At 45.6% G+C, this 21,903-nt stretch overlaps 1 protein-coding gene across 1 annotated transcript in view; it reads right to left on the bottom strand.

Annotated features, from left to right (window-relative positions):
- The window catches only part of NUDT19 (nudix hydrolase 19), a 148,856-nt gene extending 131,288 nt beyond the window's left edge, over window positions 1-17,568 (bottom strand). Inside the window, exon 1 of the mRNA XM_086945129.1 lies at window positions 16,702-17,568. Coding sequence (XP_086801255.1) covers window positions 16,702-17,436 — 735 coding nt within the window. The 5' untranslated portion in view covers window positions 17,437-17,568. The remainder of the gene's footprint in view (window positions 1-16,701) is intronic.
- Between the last annotated feature and the right edge of the window lie 4,335 nt (window positions 17,569-21,903).

The following is a 21,903-nucleotide window of genomic DNA, read 5'->3' as shown; positions in this document are numbered from 1 at the left end:
CATTTGTATCACAACACCACGTTTAATACGATCCCCCAACCCATTCACGTTCCAACTGATTACATTTAAGGTCTTACCCCCCATCATCGAAGAAGCCCCGTCCCAGCCATCCCCCCCAGAAAGCAGCCACCGAGACGATGTAGACAAGACAGTAATTCCCTCGCCATGAGAAAAGAAGGAAAAGAGGAGCAAAAGAAGAACACACAACCCAACTAACCCCCACCCTGCACCCCTGCATTAGACTAGAAGCCCCCCCAACTAGCAGTGTGCCTGTCGCCCCTTAGAAACTAATCTACAGAAAGCCCCCAGAGGAGAAAGGAGACATCCTATCACCCCCCGTTACCCTCCAAAGTTGAGAAAACAGGAAAAATAAGAAGAAAAGAACAAAAGTCAATGAATGATGCCGTCCGCAGAACCCTTCGCAGAAAGAAGGCCAACAGTTTAATATTTATTCCTGGGAACCTGGACCTCCTGACGCCCCCTCCGACAGATCCTCGGGAGTGGTCCGACGCTGAGGCAAGGTGTCCAGCCAGTCCCCTGCAGCATCTGGCAAATCAAAGAACAGCGTCCGATCGCCATGTTCTATGCGCAGTTTCGCTGGGTACAGCATGGAGTATCTCAACTCCATCTCCCTCAGTCTCCGTTTCACACCCATAAAACTTTGGCGGCGTTTCTGGACGGCCTGAGTGAAATCGGGGAAGAAATTAATGTCCGCGTTCTGAAACCGCAGCGGGCCGCCACTTCTCGACGCTTGCAAGATTGCGTCTCGGTCCCGGTAGTTGAATAGTCTGGCAATGATGGGGCGCGGGGACGCACCCAACTTCGGTGGGCCACCAGGCAGTCTGTGAGCTCTCTCAACCGAAAAGAATTTACTCAGGCCTCCAGGCGCCAAGTGCTTCACCAAGTCCTCCACAAACAAGTCTACGGCATCATCCTCCTCACCCTCCGGCACACCTGTAATACGGACGTTCTGGCGCCGTGCCCGTCCCTCAAAATTGTCAAGCCGGCGAGCAAGCATCACATTAGCTGCCTTCAAGTCCCGTACCTCGGTCTGCATGTCCGACATATCAGAAATCAAGCTCGACGTCTTAATGTCGAGTGACTTAACCCTGTCGTTTGTTTTACCGAGGTCGACCCTGATGAGATTAAGCTCGATCTTTAGGGTATCAACCTTTCTGGAAAGCGTTTCGTGTTGGCTATGCATCTCGGCCTTCACACCAGCAATGGCTCCCATCACGTCCCGAAGGGTGGGTTCGGTATCTTATGGGGACACGTCCCGCTGCGGGTCCTTGGTATGACCCGATGCACCCGGCGAACCTCTGGAGTGAGAAAATCGTTCGGGGATGGTGGATTGTGAGTGGAGGGGTTTTCTGCTGACCCTCGGGGGCTTCCCTTTGTCTGGATCTCCTCTGCCCGCCATATTGGGCGACGGGAATCGTACGATCCAAGAGGGGGCAAGCCAATAACACCACCTCCACTCGATCGAAGCCAACAAGTCACTACACTGTCCCCAGGGAGCAGCAAGCCTCCAGGGAGATCGACAGGGCCACAAGACCCAGCAATTCAGTCAATCGGGGCCTCGTCACAGCCCCAACAATGCCAGGCAACTATGGCGTCGTCGTCATCCGGCTTCACGACGGCGTAACTCGGTCCAGGAAACTCGGATCTTCAATCTGAGACCAGGCGCCGCGTCAGCATCAACACCGCAATTGATTCCCACCGTCGTGGGACAGGATAGTTGGCAGGATCAATACGGAGGATCGGAGGGTCTTCGGAGCTCCGAGCTTACGCGGCCATCTTGGTTGCCCGCGAAGCTCCTCCCCCTTGTTCTCACTCTTTTTAATTCTGACCCAGACAGACAAGAATAAAGTTGTACACCTGCCTTGGAGCCTTGGAGTTAGTTTTACTCACACTGTTCATGCTTTTTTCACATACTGCATCTTGAACTATGCTCATTTCTCTGTTGTCTCCATAGGGATTACTAACATATACTAAAACATCCGAGGAGCTCTTCCGGATTAGAGAGTGACTTGTAGCCTGCACCATGATTTTCTGTCACGGTGAAAGGAGAATCCCAATGAATAAGCATGCCACCTCTGGTGGGTGAGGAATTTCGCCCTAATACAGGAATACTCCTTGATAATCTAGGTTCCTAATTTACTCTTTGTGTCAGACCCAGGTATTTTGTTGCTTGAATCAATTTTTAAGGTGCTATCCTGTATCCTCCACTAGGTCAAGGCAAAATTGCAAATATGCTAGCTTAAGCTGTGTAATGTCAGGAATTTCATGTTACATTTGCTATACAAAATTCCCAAATGTAGGTTTTTTGGGTTTTTTTGTCCTCATTTGCCTTAACCCTCTTAAAGAAAACACCGACCACCTTGCGTATCCTTTCTGAACAAGTTCAGGGGTCTTTGTATGTATATTAACTCAGACCAAGACACAATTAGTTGACTGGCGGAAGGAGCATCCAGAGTTGGAGGGTAGACTAGTTTACTCCACCGAGGTGTTTTCCAACCTGTCGGACCATATTGATTGCCTGGAAGACCCATTGCGCTGGTCCATGGAGCAAAAAAGGCAAAATCATAGGACCCGGGAAAAAAAAAAACGGGCATCGTATTTCCATTGTATCAGTAAGTCCCAAAATGCAAGCTTTTTCATACTGCAGGATCTAGCCAAGTCCACCTTAGATATTTCATAAAGTGAGGTCAGCCATCCTGAGTGGGTTGGAGCAGCAGCGTCTACCCAAAACTTACAGATTTGTCTTCTAGCCAGGAGGATTGCGTAGAAAGGAGAGATCTGGCATGACCCGTGATGTTGTCATTGAGGCCAAAAATGATTAGAGGGAGGCTGATGGTCAATGGAACCTTCAAGATGGAGTCCAGAGACTTCTTCACATCATCCCAAAAGGGGCGGATATAGGGACAGTCTTTAAACATGTGTACATCCGATGCTTCAGGAAGGCCACATTTATTGCATACTTTCCCAGGCTGAAATTTCAATAGCTTTAGGGGAGAAAAGTACGCCCCATGGGCTGTAAAAAGATGGTTTCGCTTCAGCCAGGCAGGTTTTACTATTTTGTGCAACAAAGTGAATGAGTCCATCCAGACCTGCGCAAACTGTATATTTAACTGGTCTCCCCATAACTCATCGGCAAGTTTGAAATCGCCATCTACCTCTTCCTCAATTGTCCAATACCAGAGTGAAACCTCCTTCCTACCCCCCAGGCCTAGCCACTAACAGTTCTTCCAGGTTGCTATCCTTCCCCAGAAGAATTTCCTGTCTAGACTGTGCCTGGGCTCAACTATTCCTCTGAATATACTTGAACCTAGATAGGCCTGGGCCCACTTTCCCCCGTAGATCTTCCCAAGACAGCAAAGCGCCCCCTACCAACAGGTCTCCCCACTTTGAGATACCAGTCCCTCACAGGAATGATCAAATTATCCTGAAAGTAAGATGGTGTACTTGGGGATTCTCACATAGGTGCAAAATTAGAGACATAACTGAGCCCCACTTTCCTTCTTATTGTTGCCCAACTTCTGGCTATCGAGTGGAGGACTTTTAATTTAATTTTATTAAAGAATTTTTGGTCGCCAAATTTGAACATAAAACCTTCCGCGGGCAGGTCTGCTCCCTTTAACATGCCGGAACATATCTCCTCCCGATGTAGTAGTTGGTGATTTTAACAACATTCTCGAATGCGAGAGCTGAAAAGCCCAGGCATAATATTGCAGGTCTGGCAACGCCAAACCTCCTTTTTCCATCCTCCACCTAAGCTTTTTCCACGCCAGTCTAGTAGCTTTATACTTCCAAATGAAGGAGTTTCATTCCTGTTGATATTTCTCTATTTGCTTGGTATCAAACGCCAAGGGGATAGAGTTAAAAAGGAATGTGAGTTTAGGCAGGATGGACATCTTTACTAGATTAATCCTCCCCAAGATGGATAAGGGGAGGTGAGCCCAAGACTTCAGCTGCTTTTGACACTCCTTAAACACTCGGTCTAGATTATATTCAGGAATCTTCCCAACCTCCTGTATGATTCTAATCCCCAAGTAACGCAAAGTGGAACCTATATTAAGTTGTGAATTACTTATATTCCAGGCCATGATTTCGGTCTTGTCGGCGTTTATTCGTAGCCCGAAATCTTACCAAACTTATCCGCCCGATTGATGACTGTTGGAAAAGCTAGATCGAGGTCATCTGTCAATATAAGGATGTCATCTGCATACAGGGCCACCCGCCTGTCCCACCCTCCAAATTTAAAAGAAGCGATGTTAAGGTCTTCTCTAAGAACTTGTGCAAATGGTTGGATATAGAGTTGAAAAGGAGAGGGGAAAGCGGGCAGCCCTGTCTTGTACCCCTAGGGATCTTAAATATCTCAGTCAATTAGCTATTTAGCTATTAACAAGCAATCTGGCTGTCAGGCCTTATATAGGAGTTCTATAGCTTGGCCAAGGGGAGAGCGAAGCTGGATGCGATGTCAATAGCGCCGACCAGATCATATGTAAGGTCCGCTAATTGGCGCCCTTTAACAAAGCCCTTTTGATCTGGGTGGATGATGGTGTCAACTACACCCCCCAACCTATTTGAAAAGATGGTAGCAAAAAATTTGTGATCATTGTTGAGGAGTGTGATAGGGTGGTAGGACCCACAGTCAGTCGGGTCTTTACCCTGTTTTAGAATCAAAACTACGTAGCCTCGCTCCATGAACTAGGGGGGGTCTTCTCCCTTCAAGAGTATGTTGTTATAAACTTTCACCAAGATTGGAATAATATCCTCTTTAGGTGAGCGATACAGCTCCCCTGGTAGACCGTCTGGGCCGGCCGCCTTTCCTCGCTTAGACTGAGAAATAGCTTTACTGACTTCCTCATCAGTGATTTCAAGCTCTAAACCTAGTTTTTGCTCGTTTGAGAGTTTAGGTAAGGAGACCTTATCCAACCAGGTTTTCCTCTTTACACTATCTTCAATAATGTCTTTCTTATATATAGTTTGGAAGAAATCCCGAAAGGCATTGCCGATATTCAAATTGGATAGGCGGGAAGATGTCTCACCCTCTACCATGATCTCTTTTATATAATTTCGCACCTGGTCTGTTTTTGTTTTCCAAGCGAGTATCTTACCAGCTGCTTCACCAAGTTCAAAATGAGAGATTTTACTCACTTCCTATCTACGGGCGATTCTCTCTTTGAGAATAGTTTCAAGTTGTTTTTTAAGAGAATCTAATTTATCAAGATCTTCCCTTGAATCTGTATGAATACCCACTTTATGTTCTATATTGTTCATTTCCACTTCTAGACCCTTGATGGTATCCCTAAAATTCCTTCTTCTATAGGAGGCTCTATTAGTGATACAGCCTCTCCAAAAAGCTTTCAGAGCATCCCAGACGATGGAGATATTAGTTGAGTTTAAGTTTACCTCGAGAAAGTAGTTGGTCTTGGTACGAAGAAAGTTGATTTAATCTTTCTCTAGTAAAATGGTGCGGTCAAAAGACCATGATCTCTGCAGATGCTGCTGTGTGGGAATTAGGATAAAAGAGATTGCGGAATGATCTGAAAGGTGAGATGGCAGATATACAATGTCTTTGACTGAGTCTTTAAGACAATAGCTAAACAGATCATAGTCTATTCTAGATTTATGTTTATATTTTAAGTTTTTGATTGAGACCCCCAATTGATCTCCCGCCCATTCCCTCCATATATCAGCTAGGCCTAGCTGTGTCATTATTGTCAAAAGTAATTGCCGTGATTTTGAGGGGACAATGGCTCTAGAATTTGGTGATTTGTCTAGCTTTCAGTTTAGCACAATATTAAAATCCCCAACCCAAATTACAGGGTCGGAGAAGTCAGTGAAATGGCAGCGGATGATGTCTAAATATGAGGGGTCGTCCTGGTTTGGGCCGAAGTACCCCACAAGAGAGATAAGCATACCCCCTAGGGAAACTCTTAATGTAAGCTATCTACCGCTATGATCTACCCTATATTCCAATATTTGGACCTTAGCTTGTTTTTTAAATGTGAACAACAGCCCTCTGATATTCGCCGTTTGATCCGTACAAATAAAGGTATCTACCCATCTCTGTTTTTTTAATAATTATGTTGTCTCAGATTTAAGGAGAATGAGTTTCCTGGGTAGCAATGACCTGCGCCTGGGAATCTCTCAGATATTGGAGTATTCTATCTCTCCTACCCTTCGTGCGCAGGCCATTGACATTCCAGGACAAACAATGAAGCGATGTCATGGGACCATATCCTTAACCAACCACCACCACCAGTGGCAACTCATTGCCATAACCTGGATCTAATCCTGTCCCGACCCAAAAGGGCTGCTGAACTCCCTGATTCGAACACCAGATGAGGTTGAAAAATGAATGATACTGATAGGGTATCGGCATATGAGGAATTTTTACCCTTTCACCTCTTTCACCTCCCATGACCCCCCCCCCCCCTCACCCCCTGGGAAACCCACCCCTGATTGCACTGGCCTGATGAATGACCAGAGTATGCGTCCTCCCTCTACCCTTCCCTCTAAATTATAAAACTAGTGCTAAGAAAAAAAGAGAAAAGGAAGAAAAGTATTGGGTACAGATTCCCTCCCAACTCAGCTCTATTTAGGAATGTGTGTCTGGGCATATAAATATCAATGAAGTAAACAGAATGCAGAATTGACGCCTCATGCTTGTTACACTTCTCTTAAACCTTTACCCTTTATATTATTTTTCAAATTTTTCCCTAATTATGGACTTCTTTTTTTTCATTTTGATTATGTTTTTTAATTGAATTATTAATTTTATTCATTTTATAGTTCATTATTATTTTTTCCTCTTACTTTATTTATTTATTTATTTTCGCTAAGAGGCTTAATAGGAAGATCTGACACCCCCAACCTAACCCCATTCGAGCAGAGTTTCATTCTTTCCCCCGAGATGCGTCACTTAAAGATTCCAATAGGTCGTCAGCCTCGTGTGGAGATCTGATACTGTAAATTTTATTGTTGTACATGATTTTCAGGAAGGTGGGGAATCTCATTTGCACAGTAGCACCCAGTGATCTGAATTTCTCTATTCTTTGGCCTAGTTCCCACTGCCGATCTAGGGTAACTTTAGATAGATCCGAGCGTACCTCAAAGGGGAAATCCGGGCCCTTTAATGATTTGGCCTTCAAGGCCAGGTTCAAAATCTTCTCTTTTACCGTATAAGTGAGAAAATTAATTAGGATCTTCCTGGGTTTGGCACTATCGGGATTTAATCGAAAAGGGTCTCAGTGCGCCCTTTGAATATCCTTTTCCAAGGAATCAGCCGACTCTTCAAGATTCAACGAATCCTTTAATAGTGCTGCTACAAAGGTCTTAATGTCACTCCCTTCCTTGCCCTCCGGAACCTTCAAAAGACGAAGATTATTCCTACGTGAATAGTTCTCGAGTGTCTCCACTCTCTCCCGCATGGCATCTCCGTCTCTACGTAGGGCTTGAATTTTCACTTCAGCAGACCCCAGATTTGCCTTAAGCTCCTCTACTGAGCCCTCCAAGGATTCAGTTCTTGTATTAAGTAAATCAACTTTTTTCTCCATCACCTCACAAGCTGCCCTTATCTCAGACTGATTTCTGCCCCGCCTGCACTAGAAGCTTCCGGCACACAAGGCCCTGAAGGCACTGAAGGTGGAACCGTGGAATGGATAGAATTATCAGGGCTGATTAAATTATTGGCTGACCCTGAAAATAATGCCGAGGCTTCCATCTGTTTAGCAGAAATTATAGGGCTGATACAGGACTCTGCAGATGTAGAATTAGATGTAGATTTAGACATGGCGCAGGGTATTTCAGAGAGCACCCCAGGCACCTTGGGCGCTTTGGGAGTGGTGTTTTTGGAGGCAGAAAAGAGGCTATGCAGGTCAGTAGGGGCCTCTTGATTTTTAATATTCAAAATCTGGGTCTGAACCCTAAAAAAGGAGCGCAGAGAAGGGGTGATGCGAACAGAGCTATTTTTCAGCGCAACTTTATGAGGGCCTTTATTCCTGGCCTCCGTTACACAGCTCGCTTTCACTTGACAACTTTGCGAGGCAGTGTCCTGTCCCGGAATGGACCTTTCCAGCTGTCGGACGTTGCAAATAATACCGCCTGGTGTAGTAATTATATCCTCAGTGTTCTCCCCCAAACCATGTGCTGGGGCGTTTTTCTGTAAAACCTGAGTGCCCTTAGCCTGTTTTCCTTTCCTCCTACCCCCTTTCTTGCCCGGGCTAGTGTTTGAAGTGGGGGGGCAGCTCCTATAGATACTCGGATAGAGCAATGTGACGCATCTCCTGCGCAGGGGAAAACGCGCTCTTACCACCTTCACCAAGACAATCTCCAGCTTCAGTGGGCTCCTGCTCATTAGGGTCGGCTGACCCTTCTGACGCCACTGGTAAAAAGAAATCACCTATTCCGGGACCACTGCCTGTTCTGGCGCAACCTGTGTTACCCCGGAGGAGACCGCGGGCCGCCGCTCTGCGGCCGCGTCTCAACTCCAAGGCGGTTCCAGCACGGCAGGAGGGAGGGACGCGAAAGCCATGCAGGGTCCTCATCGTCTCCGGGACACATCCAGCGAAGCTCTCGGAACCTCGATCACAGAGAAAATAAAATAAAAGGTAACCGCCCGCTTCAGCGTTTCAGCGTTTCTTAGCAGGCATCCCCGGCGACAGGCAGAATTCGGGCGAGGGAGAGGAGAACGCCTGAGAGGAATGCGCGCTACCACTCAGCCCGCGGACGCCATGTTTCCCTCAGGATTGAAAGCCAAATTTAGGTTGTTATGCTGTATTGTGTAATTATTCGGCTATTCACTGCAAAATTATAGCTTAGGTTCACTGGAACAAAGTGAACAACCAGAAAGCAAGCAGCTGTTGTTAGAGGGGTTTGTCTGTTCATGCTTTATTTAAGCGAGAAATGCATCCTTGCGTCAAAATTGATGCAAGGATACTTATTGCACTGTAATCTAGAGCTGATGTATTTTCATTTTGTGTAATTATGCATACCCTTAGTCTCCACCTTGCGTTTTAGGACCTTTCGTTTTGCAGACGATAGGCCCAGCCTAAAATGCGTGGTAGCATTTTTATCAACATAAGTGTGGGAACAGAGAATATAGGAACACTTATTATTAGTAAATGAATATCTCTCCATTTTTGCTTTCAAACTTAAGGGAGTCTGCAAAAAAAAAAAACACATCTTGTAAAATGCCCTTTGTCTAACATGATAGTATTTGCAACCCCAAATTCAGAGTTGCACAGATAACCACTATTCCTAAACTCAGTATCTTGAGCACATTTCATAAATCCTTAGGTTTTTTTCATAAAGATTTTTCATTCATTAGATTAATCCACATATGTTGATGCATGGTCGGTACACAATGAAAGATCATTAAAGCTGTAGCTCAGTTAATGACTCTGGGTAGTGCTTTTGGTCAACCAGCAAACACTATATATGCCTGCGACCAGAAACAGCTAACGGACATAATGGTGCATTACTTTTGTAAATCAGCCATCAAATCAAAAAATTACAGGTGAAAATGTTTTCACCTATTTCTATTTTTTCCTACTTATTTTCAATAATTACTGATTTAAGTCATTAATTTCTATGAGAAAACCAATAGCATTTAAACAGGTGACCACTTGCTGAATTCAGAATTTTGTCTACTTTTCATAACTTTAGCTTTCTGGGTTGAAACATGAGTTTCACACCTGTTTCCGCCACAAGCTGCGAGTAGATCAAAACCACAAAAAATCAATTACCACTTAGAAAAATGCAAAAACTGTGCTACCCTTTTTTTTTAAATATTCTGCTTAGTCCGGAAGACGGGTGATCTTAGCACTGGAAACCTTTTGTTATTGTGGTTTATAAAAATAAATTAAAAAAATGGACAGCCCTTTTTTCCCCATATTTCCAAAAAAACTACATTTTGCTCACTGACATCAGTTTCTTGTCTTTTCCCCTTGCAAGCCATCTGACACAGTGTGTGTACAATTTTAACAGTATGCTGAGTACTAACTTTGGACCTTTTAAAATGTTAAAACGAGGCACCCAACAGAATGAGGAAGTGGGAGGGTGGTGAGGAATCTGTAGATAGAGTATTCACCAGAAAGAGCATTACTGAAAGTAATTAACTTGCTCTTCTGATGGCTACATCCAACTACTGATTCCAGGCAGCAGAACAAGTGAGAAAAGTGATTAAAAATAACTACAGGGTTCGCTAAAAAAAAAACTTTAATAGGGCGACCATGGGCTTAAAAACACCAAAATATTGTGGGAATCATTAAACCTGCACGTGTGTCACAGAGGTCAACATGTTTCAGCCTATGACCCAGACGGTGTCGGGCATTACTTCAAGGACCTAGGAGTGCCGCTGCTCAATGTGCTCAAAAAAGAAAAGCACACATCATATTAACTATAGGAAGGTGGATATCTGACTATATGGTTAACCCAACTTTTTGCCTAGTGTTTAACTGGTTTTCGATTTATTTGGTCTGTGATCCTGCTAATCAGGGCCCCAGGCTATCTGCTCTTACTGTAAAATGGACTCTATGTACTGTAGGTACATCTCCAATTGGATATTGGGTCACCTTATGAGCCCCTGTATAGTGTACCAGAGGTACCCAGGGCATAGGTGCATCCAAGGCCTACCAGGGGCTGCAGCATGTATTATGCCACCCCTGGCTGGCCATCCTCGGTAGCTTGATTCCGGTCCAGGGAAGGCATGGCTTGGCATTTCGGGCTGGACTGTTCCCATGAGGCACAGGGTCAGACTGATTTGCATATGGCCATGTCTGAACTGGGGTGGCAGAGTGGGCTAAAGAACGGTGATCAAACCCAGATCAGTTGATTGGGGGTGAGTGCTTGTATTGTCAACACTCCGTCCATCATTTCCTTTGGTTTTTCTTTGTTCGCCATAAGTTGGCAGGGTATGCTCAGACGTGAGTCCCTTGCTCACTTTGCCCCTGCATTCAAGCAAGCCGGGCTGAAGACGGCTGAAATGCCAGAAACCTGTCCTCAGTAGCTTGTTTCCGGTCCACGGAAGGCATGGCTTGGCAGTTCAGGCTGGACTGTTCCCATGAGGCACAGGGTCAGACTGATTTGCATATGGCCATGTCTGAACTGGGGTGGCAGAGTGGGCTAAAGAACGGTGATGGATCAAACCCAGATCAGTTGACTGGGGGTGAGTGCTTGTATTGTCAACACTCCGTCTATCATTTCCTTTGGTTTTTCTTTGTTCGCCATACGTTGGCAGGGTATGCTCAGACGTGAGTCCCTTTCTCACCTTGCCACTGGATTCAAGCAAGCCGGGCTGAAGACGGCTGAAATGCCAGAAACCGGTCCTCTGTAGCTTATTTCTGGTCCAGGGAAGGCATGGCTTGGCAGTTCGAGATGGACTGTTCCTATGAGGCACAGGGTCAGACTGATTTGCATATGGCCATGTCTGAACTGGGGTGGCAGAGTGGGCTAAAGAACAGTGATGGATTAAACCCAGATCAGTTGACTGGGGGTGAGTGCTTGTATTGTCAACGTCCCGTCCATTATTTCCTCTGGTTTTTCTTTGTTCGCCATAAGTTGGCAGATTATGCTCAGACGTGAGTCCCTTGCTCACTTTGCCACTGGATTCAAGCAAGCCGGGCTGAAGACGGCTGAAATGCCAGAAACCGGTCCTCTGTAGCTTGTTTCCGGTCCAGGGAAGGCATGGCTTGGCAGTTCGGGCTGGACTGTTCCCATAAGGCACAGTGTCAGACTGATTTGCATATGGCCATGTCTGAACTGGGGTGGCAGAGTGGGCTAAAGAACGGTGATGGATTAAACCCAGATCAGTTGACTGGGGGTGAGTGCTTGTATTGTCAACGCTCCGTCCATCATTTCCTTTGGTTTTTCTTTGGCCATCCACATTGACACAACTGGCTGATCACTCAGCTGGGGCAAGGTTGTGTAATCACCCCTTGCTTAGGTATAGTATCCCTATACCTACCATTGCATATAGACACATATATACCTATAAGTCACTCCTATGGCAGGCCTTGACAATTCTGAAGGCAGAGTGCTTGGTTTTATGTGAGATGGTGCTCTAGCATGAGCTGAGCCTGTCTGCAGCTTTCGGAACCATGTCCTTATAGCTGTTCTATGATATAGCCATACCATATACTCTTAAGTGCATTATAATCCTTGCGGTTAATGCTAACTTTGGTTTGGCTTTATCAAAACATGTTGTGTAAGGTGCCATACGCTTTGAAATACTACCCCCTCGCCAGCTCTAGCGACGGGGGTAGCATTCCACCCTTCTAGAGGGAGAAGACATGTAGTTGTACCTTTACCCGGTTAAAGTTAAACAGAGCCTCAGCATCACAAAATGGATTCTGCTGCCACAGACACAAGTCTGACCTCCTGCAGCTGGGAGCCCTTCCAGCGAGGGAGGCCTGGACAATAGGTTTCCTAACTTGGGAGGTCCTAGCACCTCCCCAGACAGGCTATAGTGTATTGGGGCAGGGTGGGTTGAATGAAATGAGACACTGCCTGGCGCACACAAGGTGCTCCATACATAGCCCGGTTCAAACCAGTTACTAGGGCATTCCAGCCCCAGCTCTGGCGCGAAACTGGACAAAGGGAAAGGGGTGTAACTACCCCCTTCCCAGGTTCCACCCATATGAGGGACCTAGCAGGTAATCCAGCCCCTTAGATTGGTATAAAGCTAGGAGCTGAGTCTAGAGACTTTAGATTATCCTGAACTGAAACTCTGAAACGAAACTCTGGACCTTCAACATTCTACTGCAACTAGAAGACTGAAGAATCTCCCTTGTGGTCAAGGAGTGACCACCCTGTGCAAAACGGCACCATCAGTGACTTGCCGGTTTGCTTTGTCGACGCTCCCGCCGGAGCCCTAAGACTTAGCGACGCAGCTTCTGGACTTCCAGACTTCTCTGACCCCGACCCACATCCACAGCAAAGCTGAGACCCGTGGCGGACACGAGCGACGTGGGACCGGACTACCTGCAGTACCTGCTTTTTGCTAACTGTGCAGCTTCTGAGGCGTCCTCGAAGTTGTGCATTGGACCCTGAGAAGTCCAAACCCCGAGCCGTAAGTGCACCGAAGCTCAGCCCTCCACACTCCACGAGTGCCACGTGGGGCCTGCTCTTGCATTTCTCCTCGACGCGTCTTCGCGGTTGCTAGCCCGCTGGCTAGTAGCCCTCCTAAAGACAGCTTTATGAAACAACACCGCTTGCCTGGTTGCTCCGGGCTTGCTCCTGCTTTCCTGTAATGGGGAAGCTCCCCAGACCTAGCTGGTCTGAACAGAAGCCGATCTTCCCTTTTTGCGTAAGTTGACTTTGCCAAGGTTTGTTGACTCCAATCCGGAAGCCGACACCGCCAACAGCGAGATCCTTCATGGGACAGTCCGTATCCAGCTCCTGGTCATCGTCGAAGCCTCCTGGTCCACGTGGCTGCAGAGACAAGCTTCACTTCTTCATCTGTTTGCAGCTCGACATTGCCTGGTTCCTTCCTGGTCACTGGCTAGTGACCCAGACTCTGTCCCCTCTGCTTTCAGGTTCTTCACTGCTTCGATCCACCCTTTGATCCAACCAGACATCTTCCTCCTGGTCGCCTGCAGCATCTTTGTGCAGTTCTCCATAGGATTCGACGACGAAACCCGACACGAAAGAACACCTATGCACCCGGCTTCTCTGGGTGAGGTAACTCGAATACGCCGGTGCTCCCGTGGGTAATAACTATCCAAGTGTCCTACTTTGACTGGGTTTTCCCGTAGTCCACCCGGAAGTGTCCGAAATCAACTACTTTGTTAACTTTACATTCCCATTGAAAGTCTATGAGAACCCGCGTGTGTGTTTAGACACTGCACACGCATCCTGTGAGACTCCTACTTCCTAACCTGTGGTTGTTCAGTGTAGTCCCAGCAACTCCCTGGGCCCTAGGCCTATTCACCTGTTCTGAAGTGGTTCTTATACCACTTACTTAGTATAAGGTTCATGAGGCCCCTAGGGCAGAATTGTATTTGTGCAACTTATAGTATGCTTATTGAGTCACTTGTGCTGTATCTCGAACTCTGACCTCATAAAGAGTGCAGAGGGGTTGTGTTAGTAATAAATACATATATATTTGATATATACCTTGTGTGGTGTCCTTTCATTTGGTATTCAAGGGGTTATTATTGGTAAAACAATTGGCTTCACATGCTCTCTGAAGTATTAGCCTAATACTGCTTTGTCCGTGCTACCACTAGGATAGCTGGTCTATAAGGTTGACTTTACAACCATCACCATAAGGGTTGTTTGGACTGATACAGGGTGCCCACTAGAATAGTGGACATCACATATCAGGCCAACTTCTCACATTAACAATATATACTAAACCATACAGTGATCTCATGTAGCATCAGAGGGTCAAGGATCACTGGCGGTACCTGTGGAAGACATGCAGAAAGGGCTGAAACCTGTCGACCTCTGTGACACACAAGTGGGTTTAAACATTCCTGCAGCACCATGCTGTTTTTAATCCTAGCCCAGGGTCGCCCCAATAATGTTTTTTTTGTGAACTCCATAGTTAGTTCTAATCACTTTTTTTCATTTGCTCTGCTGCCCTCACCACTCCTAGATCCACAATTGGGTATTTAGTTTATACCTCTCTTAGCACAAATACATACCAAGGCTCCTCCCTCTCAGTGAGGGAATTGTAGCCTGTATGGTGACTAGGCGTCATGATAAGAGGAGGTCCCCCAATGATGAAGCATGTCACCTACGGTGGGTTAGGGAAACTGTCCTATAAAAGGGAATCTCTTTGGTGGTTATGTTTCCAGCTATGCTATTAATGCACAAAGACCCAAGGGTTTCTTTCTGTATTTGGATAACTTTATACATAATCATTATGTAAAAGTGGTAGAAGGTCATGAAGGTCATTCCCAGATGTATAGGATGTTATGCAACTTCCTATGCTTTTCATACTTCAAAGAGACATGATATAATTATGATGTTAAGAGTTTACTTAAAACTTGGAAAGGGCACATGAGGCCAGATTAAAAAGCCAATCGCAATTTGTTGTTTGCTTATGACCTTTTTGTTTGCATTGCGCTTGCAGTTTTTGCCACATATAGAATCAGAGGAACAGTAAATGAACTAAACTAAAGTAATTTTTGAAAAGATAGTCCTTTCACAAAGTTACTTTCACATATGTCTGGTTACTTGTGGATAGGGTGACTAACCGTTGAGTACTTTGAAGAACTATCCTATAATTAAATTCTATGTCTTATGAAAGCTGGAGGACTGGAACCTAACTGTAGGCCTAGAAAATGTGCTGTTTCCTGCCCCATAATGTAGGGAGTGATTGTAACAAGAAAGCCCAACCATCTCAATGAGTATTTGGGGAACACATAATACAAGGAAAATATGTTTGTTCCTCTAGGGTTGAAAGTTAGGCTGATAGCTAATGATTTCTCCTTTGCCCTGAAATCAACCTCTTGGTCCCCAGCCAATCAGGAGTCACCCCTGAGTACCATATGGTCAGTCTAGCCCCACCTACATCTGAATCCAGCTTATATTGAATGCGGGAAACTGACCATACCGCAAGTGACAGCTGTCATTGTGCTAATGTGGAGCCTCTGCTGTTAAAAAGTACCGCTATCTCCCTGGCTCCTCAGTCTTTTAATGCTGTGTGCCTTCGCATCACATTGTGGAGCCGGACTATACACAGCTATTATTCACCAAAAGAAAGATTACTCTCATTTGGGACATGAACAATCTTCCTGAGTGGCTGATGCTAAGCTGGGATATAAAAATCAGCACAAACGCTTGTCAAAAGATGACAAACAATAGTTGCATTACGTGAACATGATAACAGTTCTTGTGTGATATATATATGTATATATAAATATATGTTGAATAGTATTCACACTTATGAAAAAGTAACATTCCACATTATGTATGGCAGACATTTGAACTGAAAAAGCACATGTCCCAGATTTTTAGAGAGAGCAGACTAAAAACGGAGAGGCAAGCTTTTATGTGTGTCCCAATGCAGGATTAGTATTCAGCCTTTTCAGAAATCAATGTAATTAACACATTTGAATCTCTATGCAAAGGCTACATTAAATGTATTCCCTTCAGTGCCTTGTTGTCTGTGTTTCTATACCAACAAATGTTGTCCCTTAAGTCATTCGAGAAGAAGGAAGATAATATGAGATGGACTGGGGACAGAAGCGGAGAGTAAACAGAAAGGTAAAAGGTAGACAATAGAGAAGAGGGGGATAGACTGAGAAAAGGAAGAGTCAGACAGGAGAGCAGGTTACACTAGAAGATAAAGACTAAAGGAGCGAGAAGCGGATAGTATAGAAAGAGGGGACGATGAAGACGAAGGTGGAGTGGGAGTAAGAATAGTGGGAGAAATGGACAATATACAACACTCATTCATTTATGGGAGTATGAACATTACAGACCCAATGGCCTTTACTGTGCACCATTTGAAGAAAATGTTACAAAAAATTGCTTGAGGGAAATGGAGAATCTAGATAGGGCGCTTAATGTGATTTTTCCTGGGCATTTGATAGCCTGAGCGCTTTGCTGCAAACTCTGTGCAGGATCTCCCAAACTGTACTGAAAAGCTGCACTCTCTATTTAAGGATGCTACAATTAAAAGATGTGGCCTTGAAGCAGTTTCTCAAAGGCATTTACTAATATGTAGGAAAAAACTTTTACCTGAAAGGAAGTAACTTCTTTCTGGTCATCAAGTGTGTGCGGCTGGTCTTGCAGACAGCACATGAAAAAGGCAGTGTCATATCTTCTGCTCATTACACTTCGTCCAGTAACTGGGGTTAGCCAGTTGGACCACTCATGCAAAGCCCAGATGTTTGGCATGCAATGCAGCTCTTGGCACATCTGTATAAATTGGGAAGGATTTTCTTGAATCCTCAGTCTCCATGCACTGAGTTGATGGTCATCGAAATGCACAGTCTCTGTAACTTCCTGGCTGGGAGTTCTCTCACTGCCTTTAGGAAGAACAAGCAAAATACCAGATTCTTCAAAGGTTTCTCGAATTGCACAGATGCGGAAGGCTACCTCTCCTGGAATCGGTGACCCAAACTTTGTTCTCTCTGTAGCAAATATCGGGGCTCTTGAACTGGGATCTTGTTTCACCAAGCCCAGTCCAAAGTTTGGGCTCTTCTTATAATTACTAAACACTTCAATCCATTCACTGGAAAAATCGGAAGAGTCTATGAGTCCACCTGGAAAAACGTGAGCGCTGGGCATGAAACTGCTTGTCTTGCTTCTCTTAAGTAGAAGCACTTCATAGTCATAGGCACTTTTCAAAGGCCAGCTGGGTCCTTTATCCTCTAAGAGGGGTAATGGAGTCCTTTTTAAAACTGTGTTTGCATTTCTAGCAGCTACAATCAGAGTAGCAGCTTCTCTCCAGTGCTTTAATGCTTGGTTCATTGTGGGTGGAGCAATATTCAGTAAGCCAACAGATCTCAGCTTTTATATAAGATTGTATAAGATTGCATTTCCTTCCGTTTCTGGTCTTGATTCATGGGTTGGTTTGTTTGCAGCACAGAGCGAGTTCTGCAGAGATATATAAACCAAGAAAAAAGATTATATATTTTGTCATACATGGATCTTGTAAAACTCACTGTTGTAAAAATATATGTTTCTGAGATTTCTCATTAGTGACAGTAGTAGTCATAGTGAAAATAAGCTACTACGACATATGTCCATCAAACATAAACATCCACATTGTTAACAGCAATCACTTAAACCATCATCCTAATATATCATAATTAAAGACTAACCTTTGATGTTTAATAAATATTAGAAAACATGTCATGCCTATGGCAACGTATCACACAATGATTGGAAGATTCAAAGAAAACTTGCCCAGGGGGTTGTTGTGTGGGATTACAGCGCAATTCCGCGGTAATCGCTCGATAGGAAAAACACTTTTTTCCTAGAGACCCCTAACCCACCAGGGTTGCCCCTTGGTGGTATGCTTCATCATTGGGGTTCATCCCAACCCTCTACGGGTTGAGCCGTACGGCAACTTGGCGATTACGCAGGAGCACTTGTTGGTGTGTTTTTAATCAAATAATGAAAGTAGACGGGAGTGGAAAAATCAGAGATTTAAAATACCTGGCTAGTTGGACTAATATTTTATTCCTGTCCCTAGTCGGTAAGATTAAAATCAGGGGTTATGACTAAAAACATGGACTTTAAATAGAGTCTGTTGTTTTAGTGATAAGCAGTCAACATGTTTCGAGCTGTTCCCCTATTGGCTCTTCTTCGGGACTCTAGTCCCGTTAATACCACTCCTCTATATGCGCTAATAAGGATGCACCAGGTCGCTTACAATGCGCATGCACTTAAATATACATACGGTTTCTTTGAACCAATCCTATATCTGAAATAACAAAAGAAAGTTTATTTAAAACCCAATAACGAATTAAAATCAGTGATATGCAACATCTCTATCATGCCGGTGCTCCATAATGTACATCAAGTGGTCACGCCTTACGTGTCAAACTCTCTTCGCTTTAACACAGGGGTTGTGTGAGACTCTCACCCGTGTAGTGAGACTCCGTGAGACAAACAAGAGCAAGACTACACATAGAACATCTAAACATCTAAAAAATTGTATATCCTATTTACATGCTTTTTAAGACACTACACTATAGCGTCATGGTCATATCCAGGGGCGAGGCGCCTGTATTCAAACCCTAAGGGAATAAGGATAACGGGGTTAAGGTTGTGGCCAGGCAAGATGGCTGAGTGAACGTAATCCACTTCTGCTCCGGAGCCTCACAACGCTTGGAGTAGCATTTACCTATCAATCGCCGTTCCAGATCTACCAGATCGAATCAGGAAAGTCACGGGAGCAAGCAGAGCGGCTGCATCTGCGACGACATCGCCGAGATCCCCGCAATTCGGGCACTAGAACTTGAGTATGTAATGCGCCAGAGGCGACAAGATGGCGGCAGCATCGGCACCTGCAGGAGGCGCGAACTGAGTTTAAGCCCAGCCTGACGTTCGCGGCATCTGGGCAGTGAGCAGAACCTACGGTGCACTCTCGGAAAGCATGACACACCGCAGGTATGAGTTCGGCGAATATTACCCTATACGATGCAGTGCTCGCATAAGGGTGGAGAAGATAGGCACACCCATTACTGGCAAGGGACGAACATACCCGGCCCGGCCCCTTCAGGAAGCAGAGATAAAGGGGATCAGTGAGACCAGCGGAGTAGGGCACAGGGGCTACCAGGGAGGATGTCCCCCCCCCAGCAGATTCCTATAAGGCAGAAGAGGCTTAGATATTCTGTGGGGATGAGACTATCGACCTAACTCTATAATTGCCTCCACAAGGAGTGAATCTGAAGGACATTGGGCAACGGGTCACTGAGACACAGGAGCAGTGACTGATTAAGGGCCTAGGGGAGAGACCCTGACCCCCCACACTCACCAGCAAGAGCGCGGCCGGTAGGGATATGACACACAGACCCTTACTCCATGCCTGACCTTAAGATGGCCGCTCTGGCACTCAAGTAAGGCAATGTGCTACTGACATGGCTTCTACACATCAGATACATTTCATTATGTGTCTCCTCTACGCAAAGAAGCCGCATACCTGAGGGGGAGAACACTGCCCCAACAAAGTGTGCTTGCTGAGCTGCTCATATGCCACCAAAAGAGATCTTCACGTATTTCGCTACTGCAGAGAAAAGGCAGGGGCACAGCGAAGAGGGACACCCTAGTACAATAGCGCTCATTAAGGAGGACCTGATGGCTTCGCTTAGAGACTTTAAATCTGAACTGTTCGCAGAAATTAAGCAGGATCTGCGGTCTTCCATACAACAATTGAAGACAGACCATCCATGTGGACGCGGTGGGCTCTCGGGTCCTGGAGATAGAAGAACACTCACAGGAGCTGAATGCAAGCACCAGCAGGCTACAAGAAAAGTAGCAAGAGCTTCAGACTCAGGCAGAGGACCTAGAAAACCGATACCGAAGGGAGAATATCAGCATTAGGGACCTACAAAAAGGCACAGAGGGTCGGGATTTGGAGCCTTTTTTTGGAAGGGCCCTTTACCGAGACTCTAAGCCCACACCAGTTAAAGATTAAGATCGAAAGAGTCAACCACGTTGGCAACCTGCAGGGGGTCGATCGCCGACGCACAAGGGATGTCCTTGTTAAGCTACACTTGTTTAAAACGAAAGAAGCGATTCTACAAGTCGCAAGAAAAAAGGAAGAAACTGCCTTTCAGGGGTATAAATGTCTGCTGTTCCAGGACCTGGTGCCCTCCACGTTGCATTGCAAACAGCCACTTAGGCCAATCACAACGAAACTCCGGGAGGACACTATACATTATAGATAGACATTCCCATTTGGCCTTGCCTTCGAACTGGACAACTAACTGCAACATGCCTCAAGCCTAGAGGAGGGCCTTAGCAATTTGGGCCTCCGATACCTGAAGAAGTAAGCAGCCAAGGACATACGAAAAGCTTGGATGCAGCAGTGCAGCCAAGACACCAATGACGTACCATCACCAAGGGCAAGCCCAGTGGGAAATGACGGCTTAGAACAACCAAAATGTTGTTCGGAAGGAAAATCGCAGTCCAAGCTGAGGAAGAGAGTTATGAGGAGACGCACAATGGACACAGGCCGAATTGCTGTGGAAAGAATCCACACCCTCGTCAGCCATAACTGTCTGCGCTGGATCAAACTATCATTGGACTCTTTCTAACTGAAACTGTATTTGGAGGCATACTCCGGGTGAGGCTCTTGGCGCGGCTCGAGTCTCCAACTAACATACCTTGTTTCTTCAAGATTGAGGTGGCTGGTAGCCCGTTGGCTATCCTGCTTAGGGTTGTTGGGGATTTCTTTCTTTTTCTGTTAAATTGGTGGGGGGGGGAGTACCTGGTGGTGGGCCCAAGGGATGGAAGGACAATCTCTACAGAGGGAGCCTGTAGGGTCATGAGCATCTGTGGGCAGGAGTAAATACAGGGAACACCGGGGGGGGTGAGGGGATATCGCAGATCAACAGGGGTAGACCTGAAAGGGATATGAGAGGAGTCTGCAATATGGTCTCAATAGCCTCATGGAATGTGAAGGGTCTGAATTCCCGTTTAAAAAGGCAAAAAATCTGGAAATACCTTACTGACCACCAATCTGAAGTAGTTGCGCTGCAAGAAACTCATCTAAAAACAACTGAAGAGCTACGACTCTGCCGCAAAAGCTACCCCTTAATCTATAGATCTTCCACTAACTCGAAGCAGAAGGGTGTAGCTCTGATGTTTCGCAGCTCTGAAAAATTCTAAACTCAGGCTATTAAGACGGATCGGAATGGCAGAATAATAATGAGAAAAGGGGAAATTGAAAGGCAGAATGTGTACGTTTATAACAACATACATTCCCAACACAGGACAAACAGGGTTTCTCACCTCCCTCCTAGACCAGATTAGCAAGTTTGCAGAGGGGCCGACGATACTTATGTGCAATTTTAATTTGAAATGGCAGACTGAGATGGATAGTACAAGCTCAGAGGGCGTTGCAAGCACCTTCTCTAAGGTAATCAAGCAGAAAATACAGGCTTTAAGTCTTTGGGAAGCATGGCAAACACTCTACCCGACAACCCAAAATTTCACTTTCTTTTCCCATGTACATTAGACATACTCTAGACAAGACCACATCCTTGTATGCCAGTCACTCCTAGGCTCTCTTGACGCAGCGCAAATACTGCCAATCACAATCTCAGATCACAGCCTGATTGCCATTAGTTTGTCTTGGGGACACAATGGAGCATTTAAGCGTAGATGGCACTTCTCAACCCAAGTGACCAGGGACAGACTCCTAAGGTAAGAGTTGAGGAGTTCGATCTCAGGAGTTCTTTGAATTAAACCAACCCCAGGTTACCT

This window comes from Lissotriton vulgaris, chromosome 12, assembly GCF_964263255.1.
Source record: "Lissotriton vulgaris chromosome 12, aLisVul1.2, whole genome shotgun sequence".
Classification (NCBI taxonomy): domain Eukaryota; kingdom Metazoa; phylum Chordata; class Amphibia; order Caudata; family Salamandridae; genus Lissotriton; species Lissotriton vulgaris.
The sequence above is the reverse complement of the archived record's forward strand: the minus strand, read 5'-3'. Positions and strand labels throughout refer to the sequence as shown.